Here is a 12,896-nt window from a genome sequence, read left to right as displayed (position 1 = left end):
GGTTACAGATAGTATTAGGGTCCAAGGACGAATTCAGAAAAAAAAAAAAATTCTAAGCTGAAAAAATAATATGTATTACATTATTACGGGTAACAAGTGAATATATTAATCAAACCGTTTCACGAATACGTCTACTAAAATAAATAATTATATAAAATCTAATAAAAGATAAAAATATTCGATTTGAAAAATAAATTTATAAATTTAAAACTATATAGTTACAAGAAAATTTAGGTTAAAAAAATGTGAGAAGTTAAATTAATTATGTTTTAAATAAGAAAATATTAATTATATAAATATATTTTAAAAAATATATGAAAATTTAATTGAGTGAATTTCAGGTTAGTTTGGTGAGAAAACAGAAACATAATATCAAGTGAATAGAATATCAAGTGAATAGACACTCGAAAATATAGGTGTAATGAGTCGAGTCGAGCCGAGTACCTCACTACACTCCTCAAACTCGACTCGAGTTGCATTGTAAATACTCGAACTCGAACTCGATCGAGTATCAAAATTTATACTCGAATTCGGTTCGATACAATTCGAGCTACTCGAACTCAAAAATTAATTTTACCAAATATATCTCAAACATAATATAATATATATATATTTAACAAACTACACATATATAGTCACAACATTATTTAAGAATAAAAAATATAAATATCATTACATAATTTAAAAATAATCATTCATTCATAAACATCTCATTTAAAAATTACAAACGAAATTAAATATTTAAAACATGTTAATCACAAATATTACAAATTTGATAATATGATGCACTGGTAATATAGTGATCTTTAAATTCAACAAGATTCGAAATATGAAATAGTGAAATCAATGAACAAACTGTTCCATTAATAGTAGAATAAAAAAATAGATGCTTCAAGGTTTTTTAATGGATAAAAAATTCTGAAAGATGGACAAATGAGAAGAAAGAGAAGTGTTTGACCGTTTGAAAATGAAAAGGAGAAAATATAAAAGGGTTTGACCATTTGAAAATTGAAAGGAAATAGAAAGATATGAGTTTAACTGAGAATGGAAGGAGAAAATAGATGAGTTTGGCTATTTGAAAATAGAAGGAAAAGAGCAATTGAGGGTTTGAGAATAGAAGTCTTGAGAATTTTTTGGTTATATATAATATAATATATATATATATACATATATAATATATAATATATAACGAGCTACACGAACAACAAATATAAAGTTCGAGCTCCTTTTTATAATCGAGCTACTCGAACTCGACTCGAGCTCGGTCAAACCGAGTTCGAGTCGAGCTTTGACCAAGCTACTCACGGGTTACTTACAAACAACTTGACTCGTTTACACTCTTACTCGAGAATACGATTATACAATATTATTGCCTATAAATTGTTTTGGAAGAATAAATATTATGTAAATTTATTTATTTAAATACATAACCAAATTATTATAATTATTTTAATTTTTTTTAATATTAATTTATATTTTTTAATCATTATAATTTATAAATATTTGAAATAGTATAAAATTAAGAAATAAAAAAAATATTTTACCCTTATATTAATGTGTTATTTTAATCATTATCTTATAAATAATTTGTATTATTAATTATACTAAAATTAATAAAAAATATAATTATCATATAAATAGAGTTTTAAAATAAATAATACTATTATATAATTTACATTATTTTATATATAATTCTTTATACTTTATACATTTAAGCTCCAAAACAAACTGGACAAAATATTATTTGTTAAATATATATATATAATATCTTAAAATTTTATCATGGGCTAGAGTTCGTCACAACCCGCTACATAGTTTCCGTTATTATTAAACCCGAATATTGAAACGAAGTGTAACAATAAATGCATTTTGTTTTAATCAGTGAACAAGTTAAAAATCACAATAAGACCTCGTTTGAGGAAAAAGTTTTTTTGATTTTTTCTGAATTTTATCTCAAAAAACCCTTATTTGATAAAAAGTAGGAAAAAATTGATTTTTAAAATTTGAATACTAATTTGTCTTTTGACTTTAAAAGATATGGTGTAGGTGAGAGAATGATGGTTTAGAGAGAGGATAAAATTAGAGGGTGGTTTGGTATTTAAATGATAGAATTATTTGATTTGATGGTTGATAAAATGTTTGAGTTTTTGGGATAAAAACTGAGCTTTATTCCAAAAACTCTTTCATCAAATGAGGCTTAAGCCCAAATACCTATTCTCCAAAAACTCTTTCATCATATTTGGGTCATCTCCAACCCAAATACCTATTCTTGAACCCAAAATGCAGTAAATATCCCATCAAACAATAATTCATCTTTAACCCAAACTTAAACTCAAAAAAATATTCTCATAATATTCATTTTTATAATAATTTTTAATTTTTTCAATATTATATATATATTTATCTAAAATTATAAATTGAACCCATAATTTTACATCAACTTATTAATTATAAATCAATTATTTATATAACTGCATAAAACAAATTAAACATTATTAAATAAACATAAATTACATTTCACAAACAAAAAAATACAACAAAACAAACCTTATTAAAATTATCATGAATTAAACATATAAATAAATTAAAATATAAATAAATTATATAAATAAATTAAAATATAAATAAATTATATAAATAAATTAAAATATAAATAAATAAAATATATGAACAAATTAAAATATAAATAAGTTCCGTAAATTAACTTTTGAGTATGTGAATCTTGTCCTTGCAAATTTGGGTTTGGAGGAGAGATAATTTACATAAAAATTCAAAATGTAATTGAGTTTGCAAGCGGATTAGAGGGCTAAACTCTATTATAAAGATGAGTTTTCAGGTGGATTGGAGATGGTGGATTGGAGATGATCTAAATAAAAAAAAAGCTAAAATTAGATGAGAAGTCGTTAGCAAATCTATTTAATTTGAAAAGTAAAAACAAAGCATATAAAAACTCCCATTACAGCAGGCAGTTAACTGTCAAAAAAGACCAATACTTGTCCAATTTCCGTTGACCATTTATTTTATTATTAATTAATTATTTTTTTAAAGGAAATTAAAATTTTCATTTATTTTCATTTTTAAATTTAAAAACTTTTAGTTTACTCTTTGTTTTGAAATATGGAAACATGTAATTTAGATTTGTCATATTTTCTATTAAACCATATTCTTACCAACAAAATAATTTAAAAACCTGATTACTATTTATTTATTATATAATAACTCCTAATAATATTAGCTGATATCATGATATGATATTGAACTGGCATTTTGGATTAACATTTTCTTGGACTTATGATCATTCTGGGCCTTATCCCAAATTGATTTGTTAGGTCTTAACTTATCTTTCTGGGCCATCAGACAGATAAGCCCATAAAACTTTTTCAGTTTGGACTTTGGACATAATAAACATTTGGGCTTGGGAGAAACCGCAATCTGAAAGGCTTTTATTTTAGCTAATATGCAGTATAAAAGCTAACACAACAACTAGGGTTTCCAGAGATTCGACCTTCTTTTTCCTGGAGCTCCGCCGCTGTGAAACTACTCAAGATCCAAAATGGTGACTTTCTCTTTCGCTCTTTGTATCTTTCTATTCAGATCATAATTACAGTATAATGAAATCCGTTTTTCAATTTTTTTCTTCTTGTAGCCGTCGCACAAGACGTTGAGGATCAAGTTGAAACTCGGGAAGAAGATGAGGCAAAACAGGCCAATCCCCCACTGGATTCGTCTCCGCACTGACAACACGATCAGGTATTCTACAATCGAATCCATCTTCTTCGTAAAACTATGACGATCAACCTTATGAATTTGACTAATCGATAATCTGATGATTTACAGGTACAATGCCAAGCGCAGACACTGGCGCCGAACTAAGCTAGGATTTTGAGAATCTTTCAAGTTATTTTATTTTAGGTATTTTGCCTTGTGTCATTTTTGAGATTATGATGAAACTTCTTTTCTTGTTATTTCCTTTTGCAAGATACGATTCTCTGAACTACTGATGTTATTCCGTTTGAATCGAAATGTTTGATTTTCAATTTGATTATCTCATTTGGCTGTCTTTTGAATCATCAAAGTCTATTCTGTTACACAATATATTTCAATTGGCAACATAATATCCTGCTATAGTTCTTGAATTGAATCTGTAATCATTTGAAATTGTTATCTCATAGCCAATGAAATACATGCTAATTTGAAAACAAATTGTTTATTCATGAGTCGATTTGATTAGGGTACAAGTGAAATGATTTTAAACCAGAATTTCAGAATGTCTTTGCTGGATCATTGAATATCCTATTTATTCAATTCAATATAGTCATGAATTATCACATATTTTGATTTTTAGCCACTCTTCCCTTTTTAATATATCTACATTACATTCACCCATTCATCATCCTTATGTTGAACATTCTTTGTTGTGGCTACTTTTGATTGTTTGACAGATATTTCTGGTTTATTTCAAATGTTCATATAGCTTGTTTGATGTGTTTGCTTGTGGTGTTTGATAATACAACCGAATACATTATTCAATCTCGATAGATGTCTTTGGATCAATACGATACAAAATATTGCATCTTTTTGTTTTTCGACTTTCTATTGTTTGTTTGTTTTGATATTTCGTTGGAGTTATCTTTGTTTTTGCTGTTGGATCATGTTTTCTTTTCTGGTCCACAACCATGAAATTTAACCTCTTTTGATTCACAATTTTTGAACACATTAGATATTATAAAAATATATTTTTCAAAAATTATTTATAATTAATTTACTAAGCTAACTATATTAAGATATGTATGTTTATGAATTTGAATAGTTATTGTTATATAATTTTAAATAATATAATGTATCATCATAATAATTATAATGTTTACTCACTATTTTTATTAATTTTGTACAACTTTTGAAATTTCGTTGTGGTTGAAAATTCTCTGATTCATATTATTTGAATTATTAATAAACAAAATATTAAATGAAATATTTATCTTTGTAATGTTAAACATATTATATACCATATTAAATCTTAACACATCCTTATTGAACCATCCAGAATAATATATTAAACTTTTATTTGTGATATCCCAACTCAATTTAAATCTAGTTAATATTATTAAAATAAAAAATGTGATTTGTATAGGCTTATTTTACTTTTAATCTCATCTATTTTGAAGTTTTTATTTGTTATTTTGAGAAAATTACTAGCAATCAAGGAAGGGTCATAATTTGAAAATTTTCTGCGGTAATTGATATGAATTGTGTTATTTGTGGTGTTTTTTTCTCGGTAATTGATTCGAATTGTCCCGTTTGTGGAGGTTTTTTTTCAATTTGATCGGTAGTTGGTCGGGATGATATTTGTATCTCCCGCTTTGATTTAATCCCGATTATGTCTCGAATACTAAAAACACAATTAAATATATAAAATCACCGATATATATAAATATATATATATATATATATATATATTTCATTATATTTTATAAAAAAATTAAAATTACTTTTTTAAATAATATGTTTTTTAATATATTATATTAAATTATAATATATATTATATTAAAAAACTGTATATATAATTTGATTATATAAAAAGTTTATTTGTTTATGAGAATATGATATAAACGATTTCGCGTGAAATTTTTAAAACCCAATGGGACGTAGATGGTAGTAAAAAAATTCTCGAAATAAAAATAGAGCGGAATGATAAATATATTTTCCGTCCCGAATCGTCTCATTGCCATATCCTGCATGTATTCCACTCATAAAGTGAGACCTATACACAAAAGTAAATTAACACTTCTCTCATTTATTGATTTTTTTTTCTCTTTATACATGTAACATTTTTTTAATAGATTAATACAATGCAACTAACCGCCCCCTAATAGCAATTTAGAAACATTGGAGCTTATTTTAGGTTGTCTATTGAAATGTTTTTAATAGGTTTTATATAAAAAATTGTAATGAAAAAACAAATTATTTGATGTTTTAATGGATTGAATTATTATAATATTTTTTTATAAAGGTAGTGATTTAATGGTTTTATATTTAAAATTTATAAAAATAAATAAAAAATTGTAATATTTTGATTAATAAATGTAGTGATTTAATGGTTGAAAAAATATTATAATATAGCTAACCAAATTATAAATAAAAAATTTAAAGTTTATCTTTTATTTAATTTAAGATGAAGAAAATAAAAAGATTTTAAGATAGTATTACAAAATATATATATCTAGATTGATGGAGATATTACTACATTTATTGAATAGTCATCCAATAATATCAAATATATTCAAACGATATATATATAAACTCAAAAGTCTATTTCTTAACAATAATAAGATATAATTTAATCATTTACCCCAACAATCTATTTATTTTTCAGGACAAAAAATAAATTATATATAGACTAGTTGAATCCCAATTCTCACATATCTAAAATCTAGATGAATCCTGCTATAATGGAAAACCCTCATATTTTGGTTTTGCCTTTTCCAGTACAAGGTCACATTATGCCTCTGATGGAACTTTCTCAAATCCTGGCCACCCATGGCTTCAACATCACCTTTGTTAACACAGAAACTAATCACCGCCTCATGGCTGCATCGATTCCCGATGATGATGTGGGTCTCAACCATAGAATTCGACTCGCCTTTGTACCAGACGAGAAGATGGGCGAGTCGATGTCACGATCAAAGCTGGAGGATCTGATACGTCAGATTGAAAATGGAGATGATGATCATCACCACCACGGTCCCATTACTTGCTTCGTGGTCGATGACATCATCGGATGGGCCATAGCTGTCGGCCAGGAAATGGGAATCAAGACAGCAGCCTTCACCACTTCCTCGGCTGTTAGTTTCTTAGTCACATCCAACATTCAAAAACTCATTGACGATGGAATCATCGATGAAGAAGGTTAGATGCATGTTTTGTTCCTTATCAGATCAAACAAACTTCTTATTTGTTTTTGTATGTGCATGGTGGCAGGAAATCCGTTGAAGGAAACAGTTGAGTTTTCACCCATATTACCAGCTTTAAATGTGAAAGATTTTACATGGAGGAGATTTGAGATCGCAGGGTTGCAGAAATCGGTTTTTAATTTACTTAAACATGGCATGGAAACTGCAAAATTTGCTCAATGGACCATCATCAACACGAGCCGAAGCCTAGAACCAGCAGCCCTGAGTTTGGTTCCACAAGCCCGAGCTATAGGCCCACTCATCATGACAACCAACCGACTTGGGAGCCTCATGCATGCGGAGTTAGACGCCAGCCTCAAATGGTTGGACCAACAACCACCAAACTCTGTTATATATGCTTCATTTGGGAGCACAACCGTTTTTAGCCAAGATCAATTTCATCATTTGGCTATTGGACTTGAGCTCACAAATATGCCATTTCTATGGGTAATTAGACCCGGCAGCGTAAATGGGTCCGAACTCGACTACCCGGAAGGGTTTTTGGATCGGGTAGGGAGTCGAGGGAAGGTAGTGAGGTGGGCACCTCAGGAGAAGGTTTTGGGACATCCATCGGTTGCTTGTTTCTTTACTCATTGCGGTTGGAATTCGACTATTGAAGCTGTTAGCAATGGTGTGCCTCTGGTGTGTTGGCCATACTTTGGTGACCAATTCATGAACCAAAGTTTCATATGTAATGTTTGGAGGGTTGGTTTGGGATTTAAGAGGAAGGATGAGGAGATTATAAGCAAAGAAGAAATTAAAGAAAAGATTGAGACTTTGGTTAGTGACAAGTCTTTCAAAGATAGGGCTTTGGAACTTAAGGAGTCAACTCTAGCTAGTGTCAAGGAAAATGGTAGCTCCTACAAAAACTTGCTTGATTTTATTGAATGGGTGAGGAATTGAATAGTTTAATTGTCGGAGGAATGCAGATTTACCTATTTGAATAAAAAGAAATAAATATATTTCTCTCTAGTATCTTTGTAAATATTAATTGATTAATGTTGTATGACACATTGATTTAATATTTGAGAAAATCATTATAATTATATTATGCTTACAATGTAAGCATGAAAATTTGACATATTATAATTTATAAATAATATTATTAATTTATAATAATATTAAAATAATATTTTGAATTTTTAACCCAAAAAAAATTAGAAAACTAAATTAGGACTAATTTTTGTAATAATTAAACCTTAATTAAAAAATTAAATAAAAATCTAAAAATAATTTGAGATTAAAATATTGTATTTATTTTACCTAAATTAACACTAAAAAGAGGTTAAATTATTTAATTATATTTTTAAACATATGTTTATTTATGACTTAAAATAAATAAATACCTCAAAAATACCCAAAAATAAAATAAATAAACATAATTTTGTATTAATTTGGTGAAGAAAAATACAAGAAAGGGTCAAAAATTTAATTTCAAATAACTATTTTATTAAAAATATAAATTGATAATCCTGTGTGGCCGAAATTATGTTTAATTATTGCCGTAGGATTTTAGGTCATCGGATCACCACTGGATTTTCAACAATGTCCATGAATGCGCCACGCATCCGGTTGTAACCAAAGAAGCGCGCACCCGGGTCCACACAAAATAACTAACGGGGACGTTAACCCCGTCAGCTCAATTGCTCTAGCGCCAACGGAACGCAACAACGCGTTTTGATTGATCAAAACGATGCCATTTTGTTTGTCTCCTTCGCGAACTTTGGAGGTCGCGCTCGATGTCGACGATCTTCTAGAAGGCATATCTCCTTCGATAATTGACTTTCATGTTTGTTCTTGTGGAAGTATGAAAGTTCCATATATATATATATGAGAAATGATACAAGAAACGAATTGGGGGAAAGAGACTCCACCTGACATGCCACAGAGGAAAGAGAAAAAAATTACATCTTCTATCTAGCAAACCCTCATCTCATTTCCCGCTCATCAAACAAAACCCTCCTTATTCTTCTTCTTCCATTTTCTTCACCCTCGGCACGCTGTTTATCATCTTCTCCTTCCATTCTTTAGATTCGTCTTCATTCGCGCCGTCTAGCTTCTTCTCCTTACGTTCTTTAGATTCGTCTTCATCCTTGTCGTTTAACTTCTTACTGTTCTTGCGTCTTCATCCTCGTCGTCCTTCCGTTCTTTATATTCGTCTTCATCCTCGTCGTCTTCTCCTTGCGTTTTGTTTAGATTCGTCTTCGTCATTGTCCGACTGTCCGATTAGCTTCTTCTTCTAATGGTATATCTTCTCTACCATCATAGCTTATTTTTTCTTTGTTTTATTGTTCTTCTGTTTATTTCAAAAGATTCACGTTTTTCTGTTGTTTTGTGATTGTTATGTGTAGGAACCAATATGTAGCTAGAACATGTATAAAACTGTTAATAATTTTGTGTTTTCAAAAACCTGTATAAAACTGTTAATATTTTTGTTGGCTTGTGTTGTCCTCTGTTTTGTTCTATGTTGTCTAGTGTCTTAAACTATGTTGTCCCGTGTAAATATTGAAGTTGCTCGAAATGTTAATATTCTGATGTCATTTGTGTTATTGTAATATGTTGTTCCGTGTTTTAAACTATATTTTTTTTTGCGTTTTAATGCGTTTTATCCAATATGTTTTCCTGCATTTTATTCAATATGTTGTCATGTATTACTATAATATGTTGTTCATGTGTTGTCATGTATTCTTTGTGCTGATTTCTCTTTTTTGTCTTATGTAGCCCTATGGATGAACCATCATCACCATGTACCGAAGACAAAATTCCCAATGTTGGGATGTCGTTTATTTCTGAAAATAACCTACCAACAATTGGGGACATAAATAGGTATATCTTTTTGTTGTTTATGTAGTTAGACTGTTAATATTTTGTTGTTTTTAAAAACCTGTGTAAACCTGTTAATATTTTTGTTGGCTTGTGTTGTCCTCTATTTTGTTTTATGTTGTCCCGTGTCCTAAACTATGTTGTCCTGTATTTTTATACGCTGTTGTCATGTGTTGTAAATATTTAAGTTACTCGAAATGTTAATATTCTATTGTCATTTGTATTATTGTAATATGTTGTTCCGTGTTTTAAACTATATTTTAATGCGTTTTATTGTTCTTCTGTTTGTTTTAAAAGATTCACGTTTTTCTGTTGTTTTGTGATTGTTCATGTGTTGATTTCTGTTTTTTGTATTCTTATGTAGCCCTATGTACCGGAGACAAAATTCCAAAGTTTGGGATGTCGTTTGTTTCTAAAAATGACCTTCGAGAATTTTATAGATTGTATGCAAAATCAATGGGTTTTGGAGTCCGAAAGTTGGGAACAAGGAATGGACCAGATGGCAAACAAAATTTTTTCTCTGTTGGATGTGCAAAGAGTGGTTCGTTTACGCCAAGGGGGAAGAATATATTTCAACTTAAACCTTTTACCAAAACCGATTGTAAGGCCAGGATCAACATTGTTGTGAGGAATGATTTTGATTTTCAGATTAGTAGTGTCATTCTTCAGCATAATCATCCCTTAAGTCCTTCAAATTCTAGACATATTAGATCTCACAAGGTTTTAGATCCAAGTGCGCAGAGAAGATTGCAATTAAACGATGAAGCTGTAATAACATTGGCTAAAAGTTTCCAATCAATTGTAGTTGAAGCTGGAGGGTATGATAATTTGAAATTTGATGAGAGAACATGTCGAAATTTTATCTCAGAAGCTAGGAGGTCGAGTTTAGGAAATGACGATGCTGAAGCTGTTTCTCATTATTTCTCCCAGATGCAAAACAAATGTTTAAATTTTCATTACACCTCTGATCTTGACGAGGACTCACAGATGAGGAATGTTTTCTAGGCTGATGCAAGATGTAGGGCTTCTTATAATTACTTTTCTGATGTAATGACCTTTGACACAACGTACCTGACGAACAGCTATGACATGCCTTTTGCTCCGTTTGTCGGAGTTAACCATCATGGCCAATCTATTTTGCTAGGATGTGGTTTATTATCTAGTGAGGATGTGGCGTCATTCACTTGGCTTTTTAAGGCATGGTTGACATGTATGCATGGACGTGCTCCAAAAGCAATAATCACCGATCAATGTCGATCGATGACTATTGCGATTAAAACGGTTTTTCTAAACAGCCAAAATCGTTATTGTCTTTGGCATATAATGAAGAAGCTCCCTACTAAATTTGGTGCTCACGCTGAATATAAAAGCATTAAGAAGGCGTTGAATAACATTGTCTATAACTCGATAACAATTGAAGAGTGTGAAGAGAATTGGAAGAAAATGATACACGAGTTTCATTTGGAAAACAATGACTGGCTAAGCTCTCTGCACATCAAAAGACATAAGTGAATTCCAGTGTACGTGAGACGTCATTTCTGGGCAGGCATGTCAACATCCCAAAGAAGTGAAAGCATCAATGCGTTTTTCGATGATTATGTTACTTCGACAACATCTCTGAAGCAGTTTGATAGAGCACTGAAGAAGAACATAGAAACTGAAAACAAACTGGATTTTCAGTCTTTTAATTCAGTGATTCCAATTGTAAGTGGCTATTCTTTAGAAATGTAGTTTCAAAGCGTTTACACAAATGACATCTTCAAGTTGTGTCAGAACGAATTCAAAGGGTTAATGTTTTGTGACACGTCTATAATTGAATACAATGGCACAACTTATGTATTTGGAGTTTCTGAGAGCATTCTTGGAATTAATGGACAACATTTGCGAGATTTTTCCTACAAGGTATAGTACAACTCGGGGTTGGTTACTTTGAAATGTCAATGTCAAATGTTTGAGTTTAGAGGACTGCTTTGTAGGCATATATTGACTGTTTTGCATAGAATGAAAGTGAACCAGGTGCCATCATATTATATATTGGATCGTTGGCGTAAAGACTTGAAGAGAGGTTACCAATTATTCACCAACATTTATGATTCGTATGTGTGTGAAATTGAAAAAAATCGGTACAACTATCTAACTCTCATCATGTTAGAGGTTCAACAACTTGCATCCAAATCCCAAGGAAAAGTTCAAGATATCTCCAAATTGTACGACGGATTCCGAACCAACCCAAAAAGTTATCCACTCGCCCGTCAAGGTAAGAGCTCAAGAGTGACCACCCACAAAACGGAAACTGTCTGCCATTGAGAAAGCAATGAAGAAACTAGTTCCTAGAAATAAGGTTAGTATCAACAATTATTTCGTCCTATGTCCAATACCATGTTGTCCGTGTATTACACCATGTTGTCCCGTGTATTACACCATGTTGTCCCATGTATTACACTATGTTGTCCTATGTATTACATTATCTTGTCCTATCTTTTACACTATGTTTTAATACTCCGTTTGTCATTTTTTTTAGGATAGTACCGCAACAAGTAATCATTCTCCAATATCAACGCAAGAGCAATGGAATCAACACTTCACCACCCATCCAGTCTCGACTCAACTATCATTTACTTCATTGTTTTCGGGTCAATTACATCATGTGTCTGATTATATGTTTCCCAAAGATAATTCATGTGGGGACAACATCAGAAGATAACTTTGCTTAATAATATGTTTCTCAAAGATAACTTTGTTTTGGATTTACTTTCTTGAATTTGATGAATTCATCATCAGTTGAGTAGTGGATGTCTATGTTTCTTATTTTGAAATGAAATTATAACTTTTAATTTGTGTAAATCAAATGTCAACAAATTTGTTTGAGAGATTTAAAGTTTCATTGGACTTAGAGATTTATCATTTCAAATATTATGGTTCATTACTGAAGTTTCTCATTAGTCTTATGATATACTGCCCATAATAAGGCCATGTATATTGTATAGATACTGTGGGATACTTTTTAACAATTGTACAAGATACAATTCAATTGTATATTTTTGTTTCTGTTCGATTCATCAAAATTTTGTTACTTTTTTGTAGTTACAAAATGGAACTCTTTTTATGCAGGAATTGATGGAA

General features: G+C 30.1%; 3 protein-coding genes across 3 annotated transcripts; all 3 read left to right on the top strand.

The window, feature by feature from the left end:
- The first annotated feature begins 3,469 nt into the window (after positions 1-3,469).
- LOC124915582 (60S ribosomal protein L39-1-like) lies at positions 3,470-4,045 on the top strand. Its single transcript, XM_047456333.1, has 3 exons — positions 3,470-3,556; positions 3,647-3,750; positions 3,838-4,045. The coding sequence occupies exons 1-3, from the start codon at positions 3,554-3,556 to the stop codon at positions 3,884-3,886; spliced, it is 156 nt and encodes a 51-aa protein (XP_047312289.1). The 5' UTR covers positions 3,470-3,553; the 3' UTR covers positions 3,887-4,045.
- A 2,404-nt stretch (positions 4,046-6,449) lies between these two features.
- Positions 6,450-7,853, top strand: LOC124916191 (UDP-glycosyltransferase 83A1-like). The gene is made up of 2 exons (XM_047456921.1): positions 6,450-6,906; positions 6,979-7,853. The coding sequence occupies exons 1-2, from the start codon at positions 6,450-6,452 to the stop codon at positions 7,851-7,853; spliced, it is 1,332 nt and encodes a 443-aa protein (XP_047312877.1).
- A 790-nt stretch (positions 7,854-8,643) lies between these two features.
- On the top strand, positions 8,644-10,778 carry LOC124916190 (protein FAR1-RELATED SEQUENCE 4-like). The gene is made up of 2 exons (XM_047456919.1): positions 8,644-8,755; positions 10,138-10,778. Exons 1-2 carry the CDS (start codon positions 8,644-8,646, stop codon positions 10,776-10,778), a joined length of 753 nt encoding a protein of 250 aa, XP_047312875.1.
- The last annotated feature ends 2,118 nt before the right edge of the window (positions 10,779-12,896 follow it).

This window comes from Impatiens glandulifera, chromosome 9 (assembly GCF_907164915.1).
Source record: "Impatiens glandulifera chromosome 9, dImpGla2.1, whole genome shotgun sequence".
NCBI classification, from domain to species: domain Eukaryota; kingdom Viridiplantae; phylum Streptophyta; class Magnoliopsida; order Ericales; family Balsaminaceae; genus Impatiens; species Impatiens glandulifera.
The sequence above is the reverse complement of the archived record's forward strand: the minus strand, read 5'-3'. Positions and strand labels throughout refer to the sequence as shown.